Raw genomic sequence first — 22858 nt, forward strand, 5'->3', positions numbered from 1 at the left:
GTGCAATTAGATAATTCACTCATAACACTGCTAGTTTTTTAGGGTGAGAATTATCACCTATGTGCAATTAGAATAGAGGTTTTTTCTTAATGCAAGTGATCTTATGGGAGGTTGTTGAGAAAGAAATTACTGCAAATAAGTACTCCTCATCCTCCTAGTTACCTGCCACTTAAGCCTCGGTTTGAGGCTATTTTTTATTTTTGTAAATATTTGCAATAAGACCAAGTTGATCACATTTGTTGCGGCGCGTCTTAGGCCTCTTCCAACACCTAAAATGAGAATGATTCATCTTCCTATAGTGTGGACAAGGAGGATGATTTGACTTCTCATCATCTTATACACAGTCTTTGTTAGAACTTTCTCCTTGCTCTATTGATGCATTGAGCATTCCTTTTATTCCCTTAGTAAACACAAATTAAATGAGCTTCAATTTAGCTAGTAAAGCACATTCAATCACATCTTCATCTCTCACGAGTCTTCTTTATTCTTAGGGTCGCAGTGCATACAACAATCTTGTCAAAGTAATAATTGATAGATCTTTGAAATTTTCCAAAGAGGAAATAGTGGATTCAAACCTTTTAGGAACAATCACAAGGACTTTTTGCACTATCCTTGTATTAAAAACTCAGTTCCACGCAACATCACATTTTTTACAATGTTTATTTAGAAGTTTGTCATAATAATTTTGACAGTATTTTACTCCATCATTCTCTACATCTTGCATGCCTTTGATTTTGTTATTTCCTTCAGACTCCTACATGAGAAAATCTTAGATGACCTTAATTTGTTGATTTCAGAGTCACAATTCAAACAAAGATTAAGGAAGAAACATTAGAAAATAAGCAAGACGGTTGTACATTTGATTTTCATTGTTTTCTTTCGTTAATTATAAACTTATAATACCTGATTTGATTAGGCGTTTGAACTTTCTTATAACACACAAATCTTATAGTTCTTCTCAACAATCTCTCAAATATGATCACTTGCATATATCAAGAGAAACATCCATTATGATTTGCCATAGGTGATAATTCTCACCTTAAAAAAATTGCAGTGATATGAATGAATAATCTGATGTATTTTGATCTCTTGTGCATGTATTTGAGTGTTTATGGAATTCACAACATTTTTAATTCTCACAATAAAACAAAATTTGATAGCACTTTGTTGGAAATAGAGAAGTGTGAAATCCTGAAATGAAACTTTGCGAGAGCTGGTTTTGCCACCCCAACCATTAGATTTCACACCCCCCATTTTCGGATTTTTAAGTTCCGAATTATTTCGGAATCATAGATTTCGAAATTAATTCGTGATTTGTAGTGCAAAATACATGTATCACCCCACTTTTGAGTGAAAAAATGCTTCGGAAACCTTATTTCCGAAATACTTCGGAAACTAAGTTTCTGTAAGTTGGGTGACATTTCTAATGTGTGGGATGCTAAATCTAATAATCAAACTTTGCAATTCAAAGACAAGCCAAATAATTAAAAGGCGATTGAGGACCCCAAATTAAAAGTATAATTACACTTTGAGTTTTGTCCTTATAAGCATGACAAAGGAAAAGGAAGAGTATTGAGAAAGTGAACACTTGAAAAGCCAATTAAATAGGCTACTATGTGTGCAGTTGGAACAGTTTTGCGTTTTGACTTGAGTGAAGTGGGCTTTAAATTCCTTTCAGCGTAAGGACCATTCCATACTCCCTCTCATTTCTACAGAAATAAGGAATTGTGCCAACTGCCAATTGAAGCAAAGTCACTCTTTGCTGTTTCAAATATTTCGAAGCAAAAGAAAAATGTAAGGAAATTATCAGCGCAATCCTAGCTAGATCTGTTTCATTTTTTGCTCAAGACTCAGAGAATTGGGTTGTGTATAAGGATAGAAGATGAAAAACAAGAGTGGTGATAAACATGAGTGTGCTGGAACACGGCATTGCCATATAAATGCAAACACAAAGGGCAACAATTAACCAAAGCCTATAGTAGTAGTGCTTTCCTCTATAATCTATATGGTGTATTTTGGTGATTGTTCTGTAGAATTTAGATAAACTTCATTTTGTAAATTTTATTTTACTAAAGATAATTTAGATTTGAACAGCCTATTTTCATTAAACAACTTATTAATCTAAATAAAACCTATATTTAAGGCTAAGATAAATTTTAGTTGAAAACAGCCAAATATCAAAATTTTATATGAGAATAACGGTAAGGCCAAATATAAGCAATCTGTGAATCTTTCAATTCATATCCAAATATGATAACCAAATGGGCTGAGCAAAGTCATAGCTTTCTCCAAATGCTATATAAAATGGATTGGTATAATGGTTCAACACTTTACCTACTAAGTAAATGGTTATGCTTAAATTCCAACTCTTACAAATAAGAAAAATTCATTATTTATTTTAATATCGCGTTGTGTTAAGTCGTTAATCGCAAAATAAAAAATTAGTCTTACAACTATCAACTGTATGAACACATTACAATTACAATAGTCAAATCTAAGAAAGATAATATAAAATGAAAATGAAAATGAAAATGAAAGAATCAATAATTATAAGCTGTCTATTTCCTTTACATTCAACTTTTGGCTAACTTGAGAGCGAAAGGACATGTGGGATTGTGGGTCTTCAAATGGTAAACCCTACCCACCTCCCTCATAACTATTACAAGCTCCTATTTCGGTGCCACCATGACCATGACCTATTTTCGGGTTTGATTTTCCGAACCAGTATAAGTTGAAAGCACATCTAACTCTTCAGTAATTCAACTTGTTCATATTTCATACTGGTTTAGAAGTTATACGATGTGAAATCTATCTCCTTTGGTGATACTCATGTGCTGTGTACTATTGTCTTTTATATTATGTGCAGTTCTCTTTTGTCTGGTGATCAAACACCGCACCACCCAAATTTGCTAGGCCTTCTATGGTAATAACCGTGATGAAGCACCTATTTTGCTTTTGAGTGGAAAGTAATTCGTAGACATTTGTATAATACAGACATTCAATATACATCTAAAGTGAGAAAGATAAAATCAGTAATAAACATGATATGTGGCTATTACATCACTCAAAATATTCAGTATAATATTTATATCTCACAACCTCAACCCATGCTCAACCTTGCCCCCATTGTTGTGACTCGTCTCTTTCGACCCTCAAGTTGTGACTCTCTCGACCCTCACGGCTCACACAGCCTTGGCGTTGTTGGTGGTTGTGCACCATCTTTGTTCTTGGCCTTGCTCTTGGTTGATGTATTCCATTCATCTCCCTATTGGAGTTCAATGTCGCTGCTCAGTTCAACACAAAAGAACGGATGTAAGTGGTAGTGTATGAGGACAAGTGCCCTCACTTGATTTTGGAAAAAATCATTAGAAAAAAAATTTAAGTAGTAAAAATTTGTGTTTTTGATTGTCCCTTTGATAAAAAAAATCACTTGTGTCTCACATTACTAAATGCTCTCACTTGTGTCTCATATTGCTAAGGGATAACTATCATATTAGTCCCTGTCTTTGTCTCACCGTCTGAGGTAAGTCCCTCCCCGGAAAATTTATTGTCTAAAGTCCTCGTGTTTGAAAAACGTATGGAGCAGATCCTTGCCGGAGGGCGGAGCTCCGGCGAGTGTCTCAATGGCATGCTGACTGGATTAATGAGCATGACGTGGAATTAAAAAAAAATTAAAAATTAAAAAAAATTACAACTCAGATTATTAAACCTAATTAACATATTCCTAATTAAAACCCTAACTTAATTAATCAAAACAAATTTCCCCCCCAAACTTAACCCAATTCACATCAATTAAACCCAAACCCAAAATCCCCAATCCCCTATCCAGAACTTAACCTAAACCCCGTTCTTCCTCTACCATCGACTTCTCCGCCTCAACCTTGTCTTCCACTGTCGTGTTCTCTGTCGTGTTCCACCGTGTTGTTCGCCGCTCGTGAGGGACCATCATCTTCAAAGTAAGTTAAAGTTATCTCTTTTCCAATCTGTGTTTGTTTTTGTTATTGTTGTTCTGATGTTCCTCGTACTCGATAGTGATTTGCGATGGTTTTGGCTTTTGGTCTTTCGGGTAGAGTGATGGAAGGGATTTGGGTTTTTACTTCTTCTTATGTTGTTGCTATTTTTGACACTGATTCCTATTTTTACCAAGAGCTTTCCATGTTTAGTTTGATGGAAGGGATATAGGTTGATGTGGTTGCTATTTTTGCAGGGATGGTGTTCAAATTGATGGTGCGACATGGGGGTTGGTTTGGAACTTCTCCATACTGGCATTACTTTGGTGGTGCAAAAAGTGTGTTCCAGAATCTTGACGAGGCTAATTGGTCCTTCTCTGACACTGTACAAATTGTCAAAGGACTAGGCTACAAGGAGTTTGATCTAATGTGGGTTACTCCTGAGGATGCTACTAATCATGTTTTCAGGAACTACAAAACAGATGGGGATGCTCTAGAATTGGCTAAGTATGCAGTTTCAAATGACCGGCATGAAGCTCTGATTTTTGTGGACAATCTCTCTAAAGACATTCCCCCTTTGCGTGCACCCACTGTACCTACTGTTGTTAAGGAAAAGAAGAAACCTGGAAGCAAGGCTGCCAAACAAGTAAAGAGTGTGAGAAAGTCAAGTAGGTTGCAAGCTGTGGTGAGGAAGGGAATAAATCAGGGGCCTCCTGTAATTGTAGAATTATCTGATGATGAAGCTGAGATGAATGCATCACAATTATCTGATGTTGTGGCCCCTGAAGCTGTCTTCCCTGATGTTATGGTAACAGATAATGTCCTCCCTGATGTTGTGGTAAATGATACTGACCTCCCTGATGTTGTGGTAAATGATACTATCCTCCCTGATGATATGGCTGTTGATGGTAACCAGGAACATGAAAATTATGAGTCTGATGTTTCTGAACAAGTTGATAGGCTCCATGATAGTGACGAAGAAAGGGATTTTGAGCATGTTGAGTTAGTTACAAACCCAAGATTTGCTGAGGCTGAGTCCCTATTGAATGAGCACATTGCCCAGATGCTTCAACAAAGTGGTGGCAATGGGGATAATGGTGATGAGACAGATTTAGATGGAGGCTATGAGAGTGAGGACCTTCACAGTGTCCCTACTGATAGTGATCAAGAAGACATTCCCAGGAGAAAGTTTGAAAGATTCCGTGAGGAAGACATGGGCTCAGATTTCAAATTTAAACTAGGTATGGACTTCATATCACTTGCACAGTTTAAAGATGCTCTGACTCAGTATTGTGTGGAAAATAATAGAGAATATAAATACAAGAAGAATGATAGCAAGAGATGTAGGATTGTTTGCAGGAGCGATGACAGTCCATTTCTGATCTTATGTAGCAAGGTTGGAAACAAAGAGACTTATAGAATCAAAACTCTTAGGGGAGAGCACACATGTGCTAGAGTTTTTGATAATAAGTCTGCCAGTGTTAGATTTGTGACAAAAAAATTGTTGAACAAGGTGAGGACTGTTAATAAAATTAGCACAAATGAGATTGTTGATGACTTTAGGGTAAACCTTGGGATTGGAATTACCAGGTACAGAGCTTGGAAGGGTAAGCAATTGGCAACTGAAGAGGTGGATGGAGCTACTGCAATGCAGTATACTTTGCTGTGGAGATTCAGCAATGAGTTGAGAAGAAGGAATGCAGGTAACACATGCAAAATGAGCTTTGAAACACCAAGAGCTAGCTTGCATCCAAGGTTTAGTAGATATTATATGTGCTTGGAAGGGTGTAAGAGAGGGTTCCTCAATGGATGTAGGCCATTTATTGGCTTGGATGGATGCCATCTGAAAACTAAACATGGAGGGATCCTTTTGTCAGCTGTAGCTCGTGATGCAAATGAGGAATACTTCCCCCTTGCTTTTGCTATGGTTGAAAGTGAAAACAAGGACAGTTGGAGGTGGTTTTTGGAGCTATTGATGGATGACATTGATCCTTCAAGGTCTCGTAGATGGGTCTTTATCTCAGACCAACAAAAGGTAAGTATATATCATCTTTCTCCTAAATTCGTTACAATCTAATGGTGAATATTGTAATTGCAAATGATTGTGTTATGTTATCATGACAGGGTTTGATGGAAGTCTTTAAAGAGGAGATGATGCAAGGTATGGATCATAGGCTGTGTGTGAGGCATTTGTATGCAAATTTAAAGACCAAGTTTGGTGGTGGAGTGCTTTTAAGGAACTTAATGATGGCAGCAGCAAAAGCTACATATGAAGAGGCATGGAGGGAGAAAATGCAACTAATCAAGGAAAAAATTGTGTTGGCCTATGAATGGTTGATGGAGAAGCCTACATCCTGTTGGTGCAGGCATGCATTCAGCATTTATCCCAGGTGTGATGTGATAATGAACAACCTCTCTGAGTCCTTCAATGCAGCAATTATTTTGGCCAGAGATAAACCTATTCTCACTATGATGGAGTGGATTAGGACCTATGTCATGGGAAGGTTTCCAAGGATGATGGGGAAGCTGAACAAGTAGAGTGGACAAATTATGTCCAAGCCACTAAAAAGAATTTCATTTGAGGTGGAAAAGACCAAGAATTGGTTTCCTAGGCAAGTTGGAGATTTAAAGTTTGAAGTTCGCCATGCTATCAATTCGGAGAGGCATGTTGTGAATTTGAGGGACAGAACATGTTGTTGCAGATTTTGGGAGCTAAATGGTTTTCCTTGCAGGCATGCAGTGTGTGGAATTAACTTCAAGGGTTATGATCCAAAGGACTATGTTGATGACTGTTACAAGAGGGGTGCTTTTAGGGCTACCTATGAACATGAATTAACTGCAATGCCTGGCCCTAACCAATGGATGGTGACACCAAATGACCCTGAGTGCATTCTGCCACCACTGTTTAAGAGAGGTGCAGGGAGGCCCAAGAAAATGAGAAGGAGAGACCCATATGATGACCCTACTCCAAACAATTTGAAGAGAGGAGGTGCTTTTGTGAAGTGTAGTAGGTGCAACCAGTATGGACACAATAAAAAAGGATGCAAGAACCCAGTTGATGAGCCACATGATGATGCAGATATAGATGAAGCAGAGGTTGATGCACAGATTGGTGCAGCATTGGAGAAACTTATGGAGACTCAAGCACAACAGGCAACTGCAGCATCTGCTCCAGTTGATGTAGTTATGGACTCTCAAGCTTTTGATGGAATAGAGCAACCAACATCTGTTCATAATAAAGCAAAGGTAATATCACTAAATCTAAGTACATATTGTAGATGCTGGCTATATAGACTAATGTAAGTTGTTTATTGAAACAGAAAAAAGGGATTAGGAAATGCGGTTTGTGCAAGCAATATGGTCACTATAGAACAAGTTGTAAGAACATCCCAAAGGAAACCCCAATTGCAACTTCACTTCCTGGAATTGTGATAAGGGAACCCATTATTTCTACTACTGTTAATGTCCCTCGGAATACTGGAAAACGGGTATAGCTTTACCCTCACAACCATTAAATCATTTACTTTCAGGATCTAAATTAAATCAAGTTTGTCTTACAAATTTTGCAGAAAGAAAAGGTACCTGAAATTCCCAGATTTGTAGATGATACAACCATCAAGAGGAAGTATATAGCTGCACTCATTGATGACAATGGAGGAGCGACCACTTCATGTTCTATTGTTGAGAATCCTCAAGCTGGCAGCTCAGATCCAGATCTAGTTATTGTAGCAGATGGAGGGAATGACATGGAGATAAGGGAAGAGCAAGGTACACAAGTTGGAGATAATTTACCAACACAATTCAGTGTTGTGCTTGACAACACCCTTGGAGGTTCAAGCTGATTATGCATTGGATGAAGGGATGGCTTTAATGGAGTGAGAATCTTTTATTCAAAAGCAGAATATGGACCACATGGCCACTAGGGTTGATTTTTTGTAATATTTAGGGAAGGAGTGGGGATTTCTAGACCACATAAACTATGCCCACTTGCTTTTGTTATTATAAGTGCTTAGTGCTATTATGGTGTTTTGTAGGCTGTCACCATTTTGTCCAAACAGAAATGGTTTAACCATTATGTATGATGTTGATTTTTAAGTTCATGGTTTAAGTCATTATCTTGTTTCTATTTACCCTATCTGTACTTTGTCCAAACAGAAATGATGTTGATTATTAAGTTCATGGTTTAAGTAATGTATGATGTTGATTTTTATTTTCATGGTTTAAGTCATTATTTTGTCCACCATTTCATGATTTTTCTTTCATGTTAGATGTGTATGATAAAGGAAGTAGGAGTAAAACATAAATGAGACACAACAACATGGTCTGCCATTTCATTAACTTCCATACATGGTACATCAACCCAAGATAGAAATGATGGCCACATATTCAATTCAAGGCCAGAAATACAAACAACCTTTCATCAAAGCTACATCCAAGCTTTTAATTCACTAACACAAAACAACTACCCAAAACAGAATACACTTCAAACCATTCATCCCTTCAAACTCTTTTCATCCCTACAGAAAAACCAAAATGTGACTATCCAAGAAATTAGAGCAATCAAACATGCAACTTTCTTGTGAAAAGTCTCAATTTCAAGCTTCTTCTTCAACTTCTTAATCTTCTTCTTCAAATCAGCTCCAGGAAGCATTGAGTTAGATGATTCGCCAATCTCAGAATTATCAATTTCAGCCTCTACATGTCTGGGTTCTCTTTCTTGAACAGGATCATCAATCCAAAAAAAGAAATCACATGTGCCTGGTAACTGAAAAAAGATACGTATCATGAAAGTTGAAGCAAAATTTAAGGAACCAAAAATGAATTACAAATTAAACCACACTTACATGCCAATTTCTGCATCTCAGAAATCTCCTCTCTGGGTTCTCTTGAGTACCAGCAGTGTAAAGCATGAGAGGAAGACCACATTGACATTTTGCCCTAGCCCCTACAGACCTATGCCTTTGCCTGGAACGAGAGGAGGAGGCAGTAGAACCATTCAAAGCAGAAGAACCATTCATGTTAGGAAAGGATACAAGATGCTACGAATCACAGGGTTGGGTTGCAGGGATGCGTTTGCGAGGAAGAAAACAAGCCAAAATCATACGAACAACTAGCAAAGGGGGAAGAAGACGAAGAAGAACAGATAGAGAGGCGGAGAAGTCGATGGTAGAGGAAGAACGAGGTTTAGGTTAAGTTCTGGATAGGGGATTGGGGATTTTGGGTTTGGGTTTAACTGATGTGAATTGGGTTAAGTTTGGGGGGGAAATTTGTTTTGATTAATTAAGTTAGGGTTTTAATTAGGAATATGTTAATTAGGTTTAATAATCTGAGTTGTAATTTTTTTTTAATTTTTAATTTTTTTTTAATTCCACGTCATGCTCATTAATCCAGTCAGCATGCCATTGAGACACTCGCCGGAGCTCCGCCCTCCGGCGAGGATCTGCTCCATACGTTTTTCAAACACGAGGACTTTAGACAATAAATTTTCCGAGGAGGGACTTACCTCAGACGGTGAGACAAAGACAGGGACTAATATGATAGTTATCCCTATTGCTAAATGTCCTCACTTGAGTATTAAAAATGTGTGGTTTTTTATGGTCCCTTTCGTGAAAAATGTCATCACTTCTAATAGTATATGTTAACTTTTTTTTCCAAATTTTTATGTATATATTGCCCCCACAACATCAAATTTTTGGATTCGTCCCTGATTCAACATCATTGCCTTGTTTCACATCGTCTCCTTTCTCGTAGTTTATACTCTCACCGTTTTCGACTCCATAGGTTTCCTCTCGCCGTTCTCATCATTGGACTTTAAGGGGGCAACCATTTTTTTTTAATCTTAAATGTTGTTTTCAACCCCCCCCCCCCCTAAATATTATATACTGCTTCTTTCAACCCGGTGAGGGGTTGTCTAAATGACCCATGATAAAGTTTGGGTTAAATAACCCATCATCCAATCAGATTGGAGATAAGTGAGTTGGAATTTCTATATTTTATTTATTAATTTATTTCCAACTCACTTATCTCCAATGTGATTAGATGATGAGTTATTTAACTCAAACTTTATCATGAGTCATTTAGACAACCTCATTTTAGTAATGTATCAATAAAGCATTGGTCTAGTAGACAAATTACACTAAAATAAAGATAATAACACAAGTTCAAACATAGTCATTTTTGGAGGTGTTGTCATTGTTTTTTGCTCTAGTAAATGCTGTGAAAGTTAGCAAAAGCCAGCTGCTTTGAGCCTTCTTGACATAATTTTAAAACCTGTCAACCATACGTCCATACCCACCAAGAAATTATTTAAGCTCAATTAAGCTAGCTAGATATAACTTCATTTATTCATTTGCCTGTCACCATACATAACATGTAAAATTTTCAACGCAAGTAGAGCTCGTCTGTCCCACTTGAGGGCCCAAGAAATTATCCTTATTTGGAATCGAGGGAAAAACAAAAGAAAGATGCTAAATAAAGAAAGGGATGAAATTAAAGATCACAGTTAAGAGAAGCAACAGAAAGAGCAGAGGGTGAAGAAATAATGAAGAGTATGAAAAATGAGAAGTGTGAAGTGGAGTGTAAGTAACACATTTTTTAAAGACACATTCCAACATATTTTTTGGTATTATAATTTATTAAAAAAATTAACATGTTTCATAAAAGTGTGAAAAAATTATTGACTATTCCAAAAATAAATCAATTATAATAAGAGTGTTTGGAGAGTGTTTTAAAAGATTGGGTGTTATTAGCATTTCTCAACTCTAAGTTTATAAATAAGAAAATAAGCAAAAGACTAAATTACTCAATTAGCATTTTAGTGTCCCTCAAGAAAATGAGTTTAATTTGAATTTTCTTTGTTGTATGAAATGCTATTATTATATTTCGATAAGACTTCAGTCGAAGAGTATGGATTGAGGAAATTTTCAATTTTTATTGCCTATAAAAATTGTTGACTTGTTGTTGATGTATTTCCAACCTCCTTATATTAACTTGTTGCTGATGTATTTCCAACTTCCTTGAGTCCTGCTTCCTAGAAATGATAAAGGAATTACTCAAATGAATAAGAATGAAATAGGGAAAGGGCCTTTGCTTTCTCCAGCCATAAAAACACTAAGAAAGAACGATTATTCCAAAAAAGACCCAAATGTCAGATATGAAATTTAAATAGCCGTAGCATACAGTCAGTATAGCTTGGTAACAAAAGATTTATGAAAATACATGAAATTTAAAGCTTCTGCACTCTTAGAAACAGAATAGAAGCTCCAAAAATCAATCAGCTGGAAAGTAACAAATAGTCTTCACAATCTCAGAGTATAATGAATAAAGAAAATGAAATCTAAACAACAAATTCAACACAGATTGAAAATACAAACTAACAAAAACATAGAATAGAATCATATATAAAGCATCTGCAATACAATTAACCTTGGACAGGACAGTCCTTCCCTGCCCTCTAGGATAGACCCTGGAGAGGCTCTCCAATATGAAGGTTCTGTGGAAAAGGAAAAGGGACCAGATTCAGTTCTAAGCAAAAGAAAAACTCAACAATAACATAATCAGAATCAGCAATGAAGAAGATACCTGATAGATCAACCCCTTGGAGGGTGAAGGGCATTCAAAGTCTCTTGGAAGAATCAATGGTTGAGACGCCATCAACATTCACAGCCATGGAAAACGACGGGAATGAAAAAGAGGAAAAGGGGAAACAAACCAAGGGCTGATTGAGTCTTGAATAACCAAGAAGATCCTTATATAGAGAGAAAATGGGGTTGGATGTGCAAAATCCGAGTTAGGGTTAAGACACAAACCTGGAAAACGAAAACAATAAATAGGGAGGGTAGTGTGAATGCACACTGGTAATTGGAGATAAAAAAACGTGGGGCGACGAAGTTGGGGAAAGAGATTGGATAGAGGTAGCGGCGGTGGGAGAACATCTCGAGAAGGGGAACGGGATCGACATATGTGGGGAGAAGCATCACGCGTGCTTGATTAGGTTAGGGAAAAATTGAATTGGGGAAAGAGATGATGGAAATAGAGCTGCGTTTAATGCCTGAAGGGAGTTTTAGCGTTGGAGAGGGAGAGAGTGCAGAATGGGGGAGTTCTCCAACAATTGATTGAAGGTATGAAAAACGGTAGAAAGGGGGGGGGGGTTTGAATAACGTTTTCAAGATAAAACTTCCACCTTAAAGATTTTAACAAATCTTTTCGAGAACAAAGTGCTAAAGATGAGAGATAGAAAAGCACACAAGGATTTTATCCTGGTTCACTTGATAAATCACTCAAGCTACTCTAGTCCCCCCGTTAAGGTGATTTCTTCTTTCTTAGAATGAAGGCAATCCACTAATCAGGTATGTGTTACAACTGCACTTGAAACCTACAAGTGACTAACAATACACTGACTTAGCTCACACTAAGATTCACTCTCTTAGTCTTCTCTAGGATCCGATCAACCTTGATCTCCTAAAGGAAAACTATACAACTGTATATGAAGTTCTTGTTTACAAAGAAAGTGCTTCTAAAAAGCTTGTAGTAAACACAATGAAATTCAAGATGAAAGAAAGCTTAGAAGGATTTGAATATTTCTTGCGCGTGTGTGAATGCTTCTAGCCGCTTCTTTCAATCTTCAGTCACTATTTATACTCCAAGGATTAGTGTTGAACGTTGCATGGGAATGCTACCGTTGGAGGGCAGTTCTGGAAATTCCAGCTTCTGCTGTGGCTGAGAACGTTAGGTAGGTCGTCAGGAAAGTACATTCGCTTTTGTACTTGGATAGCGACTAGACCTTTAAACCTAGGAGACTTCTGATCAGGGGAATGCTTCATGTTGGAACTTGTGAAGCCGGTTGATCAGAGTCAGAGGGAAAGCACAGATCCTCTGACCGTTGTATCTTCTGATTCTGAACTCAGAGGGAAGTACATGGTCTTCAGAGTTTCTTGCTTCTGGACATCAGAGTTTCCACTGTTCAGCTTCTGGATCTTCAGAGTCTTCTACATCATCAGAACATCTGAACCTTCAGAGTTTCTTGGTTGTCAGAACTTCTGGATCTTCAGAACTTCTGGTGGCTGAGTCCATATCAGAGTTTGTATAACTTCAGATCTTCTGAAGCATTTCTACTGTTCAGAGTGAACATAGATGTTGCGAAAGCGTTGCTTGGGTCACTCTTTATGCACAGTGCTTCTGATTTGTGTGAGACTGAATCAAGGTCAGAGCCTGTAAATAGCACACTCAGAAAAACACGTTAGAGTACCATAATTGTTCATACTCAAAAGGTTAACTTGTAATCATCAAAACATAGAGTTGTACTATTAGATCAAAACTTGATCTTACATTGATCACGTGAAAAAATCAAAAAATAAAGAATACAGAAAGGATAGGAAAGAAGAAGTAAATCACTTCTTTTTTATTTGATTTTTTTAATTTTAAAAAATATTTTTTTATCTAAAATTCAATAACTAAATTTTAAAAAGTATTAAGTGTATGATATTTGGGAAGATTGATGAAATTTATTAATTAAAAAAATATCCTAAATTTATTTAAACCCATAATTTCTAAAAGTAAAAGAGGATCCAAATAGTTTAAAAAAATCCAAATATATTATTATAGGAAAGTTTGATATATATATATATATATAGATAATATAATTTTGTTTATTATCATAAATTCATTATAATTATAATTAAGGTACATATTTATACCAAGAAAAAAAGGTACAGATAAAAATTGATTGATAAAAAAAATGCCATGAAAGGCTTCATCGTGAATAGGGGAGTAATTTTATGTTTTTTTTGGAAACAAACAAAATAGTGGGAGAGAGAATGTGTTCTTAATAATGAAGGAAGATAGTGGGGGAGAGAATGGTGAGCGGAGCTTGATAAAAAAACAGAAAAAAGAAGGAAATGCCATGTGTACAGTAAAAAGGAGAGAAGAGCTTGTAGAATGCCACGTGGAATTCCACTACGTCTAAGATTGCATGAGAGAGCAGAATACTTGTGGTTGCGACACATCAGCATTTAGTCCTTTGAACATTTGCTCTTTTAATAGTATTATTGATTGATGATATTGATTGATTCCAAAATATAAGTTGTTTTGCAAAACCAATGCACTTTTTCTCTCTTTCTTCCTTATATACCCTCATTTAATATTATATCTCTTAATTATCACCTTCAATTTTCACCTATCACAACTCTCACTATCCACTTAATCAATAATAACATTTCTCTCTTCTTAATATAACACAACTTTAAATAGGGGTATTTTAATAAAAAAAAATTATTAATTAATGAGCTCTTAAACAATGTGCACAACCTAAAACATCATACAATTTGGAACGGAGGGAGTAATTCATACTATGATTGGAAATTAGCGTTTTTACGTAATAAGAGTGTTTGTAATTATTTTATGAGATAATTTGTCATTCAACCATACATTATCTCATCAGTTTTCTTTGCGTTTAGGTACGAATTTGTTTAAAAATTTGACCCCATAAATAATGTTTTTACTTATTAGTCTACGCATGAGTGAGAATCCCAAGGACTATTTTGAGGAAGGAATCAGATCTCTGAGAAAGAGCCCCATCCCATGGATCTAATCTGACCTCGAAGCATTCTTTTATTTTAACTTGGTTTACTTTCATCCCCCACAAAAAGTTATCAAAAAGGCACACTGCAATTTTCACCTTCACTCACAGGCTTTGTAGGGATACAGAGAAAAAAACACATAAAAACAGTGAACAGATCAATCACATTGCTAAGAGTCAACCAACCCTTTTTGGAAGTATCTCTTTGTAAGGCTTCAAAGAGTCCACATGTTTGCATTTTATCTTCAACTTTTTCTTCATTTTCTCTCCCTCCCTTCACCTCTCTCTCACCTTTCTGTGTCCCAAAATCAATTTTCTACTATATCCTAATACCCCCTTTTCAGTTTTCTCTATCATATCATATATATACAGTATTTTATTTTTCCATTGAATCTTTACAATAGTCAAGCATGCAGAAAACGGACCACACTAGGGTTCCTATATCCTATCCCATTTAACCCAAAGCCACCACTTGAACTTCTGTCTAAAAACCACATAGTGTTACTGTCAAAGGGTCATCATCAGTGAGAGAAGGATAGAGAACGAAGAGCAAAGCTGTTACATACAGTACAGAGGGTTTTCTTAAGCTTGCCTTCTTTCTCTTTCTTTCTCTCCAAATAGCAGAAAAAAAGAAGAAGAAAAAGATAGCATTTTTTTCATAGTCAGAGAGATTTGAGACATTAGGGACTTACCCTTTTGTCTCCTCTATCTCTGTCTCTATTATTTTTTGAAGTACTATTAGATTTGAAAAATTCTGTTTTTGTGAATTTACACTCAAAATTTCATGGATGAAGCAAATCGGTGAATCAGTGGAGTGAAAAGGCTTTCTGGGTGGTTTTATCAAAGAGAAAAGGTGGCTTCTTTGATGAGTTTTGGAGGTTTTCTTGACAGCAACAACTCCGGTGGTGGCGGTGGCGGTGGTAGAAACATAGCAGCTGATGTTCCTTACAGCAACGGCAACACCACCAACGATAGAATGGCCTTTGGTGCAATCTCTCAGCCACGCCTGGTGACTACTACTCCCTCTTTGGCAAAACCCATGTTCACCTCTCCTGGATTGTCTCTGGCACTTGTGAGAGATCTTGTTAGCTTTCTTAGTTCCCCTTTGCATTTCTTGCTGGTAGTTACCTTGTTCTTGTTATGTTTCCTGATTTGTTTTCCTTTTTGTTTTCTGTGTTTGGAAAATAAATTCAAAAGCAGCAAAGCAATATAGATGGACAAGAAGATGTGAATAGAATGTGTGAGCCAAATGGTTTGAAGAGGAGCAGGGAAGAAGAGCAAAGCAGATCTGGCAGTGATAACATGGATGGTGGTGCTTCCTGTGATGAACAAGATGCTGCCGACAATCCTCCTAATAAGAAGAAGCGTTATCACCGACACACTCCTCAGCAGATTCAAGAGCTTGAAGCGTATGCTATTTTGGTCCACCGTGTGTTTGTTTTTAAGGTTTATTTACTTAGATTCTGAATGATGATTGTTTTTTTTTTTTTGGTAAATGGGTTTTAGGTTGTTCAAGGAGTGTCCTCACCCAGATGAGAAGCAAAGATTAGAACTCAGCAGAAGGCTTTGTTTGGAAACTAGGCAGGTCAAGTTCTGGTTCCAAAATCGGAGGACCCAAATGAAGGTACATTTTCTCACATGGCTTCTTTTAATGGACCATCATGAAACTTTTATTACTTTTGTTAATAGATTTATTTGGTTGTACAATTGTACCAGACTCAATTGGAACGCCATGAGAACACGCTGCTTAGGCAAGAGAATGATAAGCTGAGAGGTGAGAACATGTCTATTAGGGACGCTATGAGGAACCCAATTTGTTCAAACTGTGGGGGTCCAGCTATGATTGGTGAGATTTCAATTGAGGAGCAGCATCTTCGGATCGAGAATGCCCGATTGAAGGATGAGCTAGACCGGGTTTGCGCGCTCGCGGGGAAGTTCTTGGGTCGCCCCATTTCGTCATTGCCGAACTCAAGTTTGGAGCTTGGTGTTGGGGGAAACAATGGTTTTGGTGGGATGAACACAATGCCTGATTTTGGGATGGCTAACTCTTTAGCCATGGTGTCTCCTTCAATAAGACCATCACCGACTGGGGTTACTTCTGGATTTGTTGATAGATCAATTGAGAGGTCTATGATTGTTGAGCTTGCTTTGGCTGCTATGGATGAATTGATGAAGATGGCGCAGACCGGTGAGCCTCTCTGGATGAGGAATGTTGAAGTGGGGAGGGAAATTTTGAACCATGAGGAGTACATGAGGACATTCACTCCTTGCATTGGGATTAGGCCTAATGGTTTTGTCTCTGAGGCTTCTAGGGAGACTGGAATGGTCATCATAAACAGCTTAGCCCTTGTTGAAACTCTCATGGATGCAGTAAGTTATATTAAACTAGTAATTGGGTAAAATTTGTGTTTGAATTGTTTTCATTCTATGTGGAAATGTGTACAACATCAAATTGATTTGCTTTTTCGCCTTCGCAGAATCGATGGGCAGAGATGTTTCCTTGCATGATTGCCAGAACCGCCACCAACGAAGTTGTATCCAGTGGGATAAATGGAACCAGAAATGGTGCACTTCAACTAGTAAGTTCAATTTGTTGTATGGAACACTGTTATTAATTTTAGTAAAGCTTTTCTTTAATTTGTTAACCCATCAATTATGTGCACAGATGCATGGTGAACTTCATGTTCTTTCACCTTTGGTTCCGGTTCGCGAGGTCAATTTCCTCCGATTTTGCAAGCAGCACAGAGAAGGTGTGTGGGCTGTGGTGGATCTGTCCATAGATACCATCCGAGAAGGTTCGGGCGTGCCTAGTTTTGGTAACTGCAGGAGGCTTCCTTCTGGTTGTGTGGTGCAAGATATGCCTAATGGTTATTCCAAGGTAAAATTTCCAAATGTTCTTTCTGCTTGTTATAACAATTGGATCAGCTTATTTTTGCTTGGAAGCTACACAATTGTTTTTGTTTTAGAATCAATTGTAGGAGAGTTTCTAAACATAATTTAGAGGACAGTAAAAATGATTTACAGTCATCCACGCTTTGTGTCCTAAACATTTTATAGACACACACAAGGGTTGTACTAATCACCATGCAACTATTTTATGAACCTTACTAAAGTACAGTGTTTAATGGAGCCTGTTTAATCTCTCTTGATTTCATGTTTTTATTTTTAAAAAATTATTATAATTACCTTCAAGTAACTGGATCATGAGAGCTGGTAGAATATTCAAGTGAAGCAAACACCAGGCCAAGGAATCACGGGGCTTTTGCTTTTCCAAGCCATTAAAAATCTCCTAGTTCCAAGCAACTTAACTAGCCTAGTGACTACTCACTCTAGAACTACTCTGTCAGTGATAATTCCCATATTCCTCTTTTCAATAAATTTGGACAATTGCATTGCAACTGAGCAGTGTGCTTCTTCTTGTCTCAATCAAAGCATTAATATAATTCTACACTGAGCTTCTCAACAATTCATCTAAAATCCAACAAACTAGTATATTTGAATAATACCCCTCATCATGTGGTCCAGGTCCAGAAAATTTTCATTAATTTAATCATAGAAGCCTCTGTCACTTGATATTCTGCACCACATTAACTAGATAGTAGATATCCTTTCCTAAACAATTTATCTTGTAATCTTCCAAGTACTTTTTGATTCTATAAACAACATATATGATGTTTCTATTCCAATCAGACAATTCCCCAGAAGCATTATTTAATTCCAATATAACAATAATAATAGCATAGTTTTGAAATCCAAACCCTTGGGGTTGAAAATCAAAGAGTGGCTATTTTGTCTGTTTCTAGTGAGTACTGTATTAGTTTTGAGTTTAGTTACATTGGCAAATCTCGATGCTCATAGTGTCACTACCCCCTTACTTGACTTTTTATGTTGTACCAATATTTTATCTACTTGGTAGAGATTCATTAGATACCTTTGTCTCAACCCCTTGTCCAATAATGGTATTTTAATCAAATTATATATTAATTAATAAACTCTTAAACTTTGTGTGCAATCTAACGACCCTTTAATTTTGCGTTTCATTTAATTTACAGGTGACATGGGTGGAGCATGCAGAATACGACGAAAGTCAAGTCCACCAGCTGTACAGACCCTTATTGAGCTCCGGCATGGGGTTTGGAGCACAACGCTGGATCGCCACCTTACAACGCCAGTGCGAGTGCCTCGCCATCCTCATGTCCTCTGCACCACCCTCCATCAGAGACCACTCCGGTAACATTATCTTATATTTTTAATTTAATGAAGGTTGGATATAATAATGAAATTATTTAAGAATTTTTTTCTAAAGTTATTAATTGTGGTGGTGGTGGATCCGGAACAGCACCGATTACAGCAGGGGGAAAGCGCAGCATGCTGAAGCTGGCGCAGCGCATGACCAACAACTTCTGCGCCGGGGTGTGCGCCTCCACCGTGCACAAATGGAACAAGCTGAATCCGGGCAATGTGGAGGAAAACGTGAGGGTGATGACACGGCAGAGCATCGACGATCCCGGTGAGCCACCGGGGATCGTGCTCAGCGCTGCCACGTCTGTGTGGCTCCCTGTCTCCCCTCACCGGCTCTTCAATTTCCTCCGTGACGAGAGGCTCCGGAGTGAGTGGGACATACTCTCCAACGGTGGTCCCATGCAGGAGATGGCCCACATCGCTAAGGGTCAAGACCATGGCAACTGCGTCTCTCTTCTACGAGCTAGTGTAAGATTGTTTTCTTTTATCAAATGACCATAATGCCCTTTTCCATGTCAATGAGCTTTCTTTGTCGTTTATTGTTTGGATTGGAGAGGTTGAAAATATGAAAAGGACAAAGGAGGAAATTTTTTAGAGGCGCTAATTTTGATGAAGCGGTAAAATAAGAAGATTTTATAACAAGTCAAAATAAAAGGACATGGTACTTTCTGACATCATTGTCTTTTTATTTATTTTTATTTTTTGAAAATTAAAAATATAATATAGGAAAAAGTTGAATCAGGGTTTGACTAAAACGAAATGACAGGGTTTCTTACATCATTATTTTATTTCATTTTTATTTTTGGAAATCAATATAACTTCATGAAAATGACAAGATGCTATTACTATATTATACTGAAATAAAAATATTTTTGTATTAATTGATTTATAATTTATTTTTATTTTGCAGGCAATGAATTCGAACCAGAGTAGCATGTTGATACTACAGGAGACATGCACAGACGCGTCGGGGTCGCTTGTGGTGTACGCGCCGGTGGATACTCCGGCCATGCACGTGGTCATGAATGGTGGCGATTCTGCTTATGTGGCGTTGTTGCCGTCTGGTTTTGCGGTTGCTCCTGATGGTGATGAGACGCGTGGGCTGGAGAATGGTGGTGGTGCTAATGGCGGTGATGATGGTGAGGCGCGTGCGGGTGGGTCCCTTCTGACGGTGGCGTTTCAGATACTCGTGAATAGTCTCCCTACGGCCAAGCTGACGGTGGAGTCAGTGGAGACCGTGAACAATCTCATCTCCTGCACGGTTCAGAAGATCAGAGCCGCGCTTTCACTGTGAAAATTGTCTGTCACGTGATCATCACCTCTGAGTCACGTGAACCCTGTGTTTTTTTTGTATTTTTTGTTGTAGAGGAGTGATTGAAAGTTGAAAGTTGAAACTCTGTAACAGGTGGCGCGTGTGGAAAACGCGTGGGTGTGGGTTTTGAAGATGTGGGGTTGGGTTGGGTTGTTTGAGTCAAGAACGAACCACTCATAGGAAAAAAAACACCTTGCATGATGGTAACTAAGGATCCGAAAGTGACAGGTCAGGTCAGGTTACTGAACGCAAGGTAAGGGTTGTGGTTCGGGTATTGACTCGGGTTTACCTCATGCTTACTCCTCTAGCTGAAAACCAAGAAATTACTGTAATGAAAAAACAGCATAGAAAAATGGAAAAGATTGTGTTAGTATTTGATCAAAATCAAAATGTTATTTTAAGTTGCATTTTCCCAATTTGTTTTTTCTGTAATGAAAAAAAAATCTGATTTTCTAGGCGGTGCTTGGTTTGGTGGGTCCAGAGTGAGGGTAAGGTTTGATTTGGTGGTGTGTAAGTATTAAGTAAGCATGCATGCATTGCATTTAAATGATGGTGCAGAAGCTGTTGGGAGAAGAGTTATCATCATTTAATGCTGGGGCGTCTGGTATGTCTTCCTTTGCGTGAGGTAGGCCAATTAGGTTCTGACAATAGGAGCATTATCTGACAACAAAGGAGGGTGGGATTGAGTGTGTGATAATGCCCTTTTGGCAAGAGGACTAATATGAAAAATGAGAAAATAAGAATTTGTTTGATTGCAGTTTTAATTTTCAGGTTTTTAAACCAATTTTTAGAAATAAATTTTTAAAAATTGTTTTCAGAAGAAGAAAACAGTTTGAATGATATGTTTTTTAACATTTAGAAAATTAATATTTGAAGACTAAAAACAGAAATGGAAAACGATTTGAAGCTCTTTGGATTTTTTAGTTTTAAAAGCTAAAAATGAGAACTGTTTTAAAAAACAGTTTTTAAAAATAGGTTATATCAAACAATAATCGAAAATTTGTTTTAAAAATTGCAAACAAACATGTCCAAACTTGTGCACTATTGATTGAATGAAGTAGTTAAGAGTGTGTTTGGATTAGGAGTCTAGTCATCCAGTTCAATTCTTATTTCTTTGAAAGAGTAAACATTGTATTATAATGCGTATGTTAATGAAAGTTAAAACATATCCAAACACACCCTAAGTTGTTAAAGAAAAGTGTAGATGTGCTGTTTTTTGTTTTTATATTTTCTGAAGGTAATCTAAATAGACTTATAGTTTGATGTTCTTCTATTTCCGTGTATGTTATTATTGTGTGTACCTCACCTCTCCTCTAAAGTGAGGTCATTTTAGAGGTTAAATAAGTCATTATAATCATTGGTTAAGTTGTTTTATTAACTTTTTGAATTATGTAATCATTATTAATGGTTGTCATAAATTCACTTTACTATTTAAAGTGGCTCTTACTTTAGACGAGCCAAATTCATTAGGAGTTTGTTGTGGTACCTTAATTCAGGCCAAGGTATGGTAGCCTCAAAGAGTTGACATTGTAACAAAGACTCATGTATCACATGAGTTAGCAATTGTATTTTTCTAATATTGTACTTTAAGATTAATGACTTCAATTAGATCGGTATTAGACCTCTCCATTGATCGAAACCATGTCACTTAGACCCAATGCTAGGGTCGAGATTCACAGCAACCGCTGCAAGGTCGTGGTGGACGTCAACAAAGATCGTCAGGGGCAGTTGAGTAGTCCAATGAACGAGAGCACTATATTATAACGTTGAGAATTATAATTTCAATTCTCGCAAGTCATTAATCTACTCAATCGCCTATACCACACCAAAAAAAAATGTGGGTACCACAGAATTCACCAATTCATTATTACTAGTTTGTCTGTATCAGTTTCATTTTTCATAGAAAACACATTCAAAAACTAATTATAAAAAAATCTCTTCTAAATTTTATTTTGGCTTTTAAAAAACTAATCATAAAAAATGTTCTTCATATTTTATTTTGGCTTTTGAATAATTTTTAAAAGAATTTTCAAATATACACCTTTTCAAGAATAAAATATGAAGTAATAATATGATATATATGTCGAAGGTTTGTGCTGCCTATATATATATATATATATATTAATTAAGAGAGAAGATGAGAAGACCGCACATATGCAAGAGATCTTCAAACATAAGTTGACTTTTTCGCTGCTATGAAACTCTAGGTTGACACGGTAGGAGGGAAGCGCAATGGACAAATTTATAGTGCAAGTGCTATGGTTGCATGTTACAAATCGACATTAACACTCTGACACATAAGCCAACAATTAGAGCTCCTCATCTAGCGTCTTAGTATCCACATATGATCCCTGATGTTAATTACATTTTTTGCTAAATGATAGAACAAAATCAAGTGCTCTCTAGCAAAGGCGGGATCAAGAAGAGAGTGAAACAACAACCCTTAGAGCTGAACTTGCGCAATTGAAGGCAAAACAAGATGGGAGTGGTTCTGCTTCTTCTGTTGTTGTCACTGAAGACAATTTTGTTTTTCCTATTTATGAACTCCATGAGGAGGTGGGGGTGGAGGAGAATCGATAAGTAGCAGTAGTAGTAGGGGTAAATGAAAAATAAAGTATTAACGACAGCCAAAGTTATTAACGAAATAGCGATGACTTTAGTTATGGGTAAGTTATCGATCGATTTTGCAATTCCGTCAGAAAAAATTACGTACTAAGGAGCCCAATGCCATTGTTATTTGTCGTCGACTGACTGTTGGTAACAATGCATTACCAATGA

General features: G+C 37.1%; 2 protein-coding genes and 1 pseudogene across 2 annotated transcripts; 2 read left to right on the top strand and 1 right to left on the bottom strand.

Annotated features, from left to right (window-relative positions):
- Positions 1 to 3293: 3293 nt before the first annotated feature.
- LOC130746039 (uncharacterized) lies at positions 3294 to 6205 on the top strand. Its single transcript, XM_057598547.1, has 2 exons — positions 3294 to 3956; positions 4208 to 6205. Exon 2 carries the CDS (start codon positions 4210 to 4212, stop codon positions 6025 to 6027), a length of 1818 nt encoding a protein of 605 aa, XP_057454530.1. The 5' UTR covers positions 3294 to 3956; positions 4208 to 4209; the 3' UTR covers positions 6028 to 6205.
- Positions 6206 to 8442: 2237 nt separating this feature from the next.
- On the bottom strand, positions 8443 to 8968 carry LOC130744757 (uncharacterized protein At4g04775-like). The gene is made up of 2 exons (XM_057596916.1): positions 8795 to 8968; positions 8443 to 8715 (listed from the first exon to the last, which is right to left on the bottom strand). The coding sequence occupies exons 1-2, from the start codon at positions 8966 to 8968 to the stop codon at positions 8443 to 8445; spliced, it is 447 nt and encodes a 148-aa protein (XP_057452899.1).
- Positions 8969 to 14761: 5793 nt separating this feature from the next.
- On the top strand, positions 14762 to 20470 carry LOC130746040 (homeobox-leucine zipper protein ANTHOCYANINLESS 2-like; annotated as a pseudogene).
- Positions 20471 to 22858: the final 2388 nt, after the last annotated feature.

This window comes from Lotus japonicus, chromosome 3 (genome assembly GCF_012489685.1).
Source record: "Lotus japonicus ecotype B-129 chromosome 3, LjGifu_v1.2".
Classification (NCBI taxonomy): Eukaryota; Viridiplantae; Streptophyta; class Magnoliopsida; order Fabales; family Fabaceae; genus Lotus; species Lotus japonicus.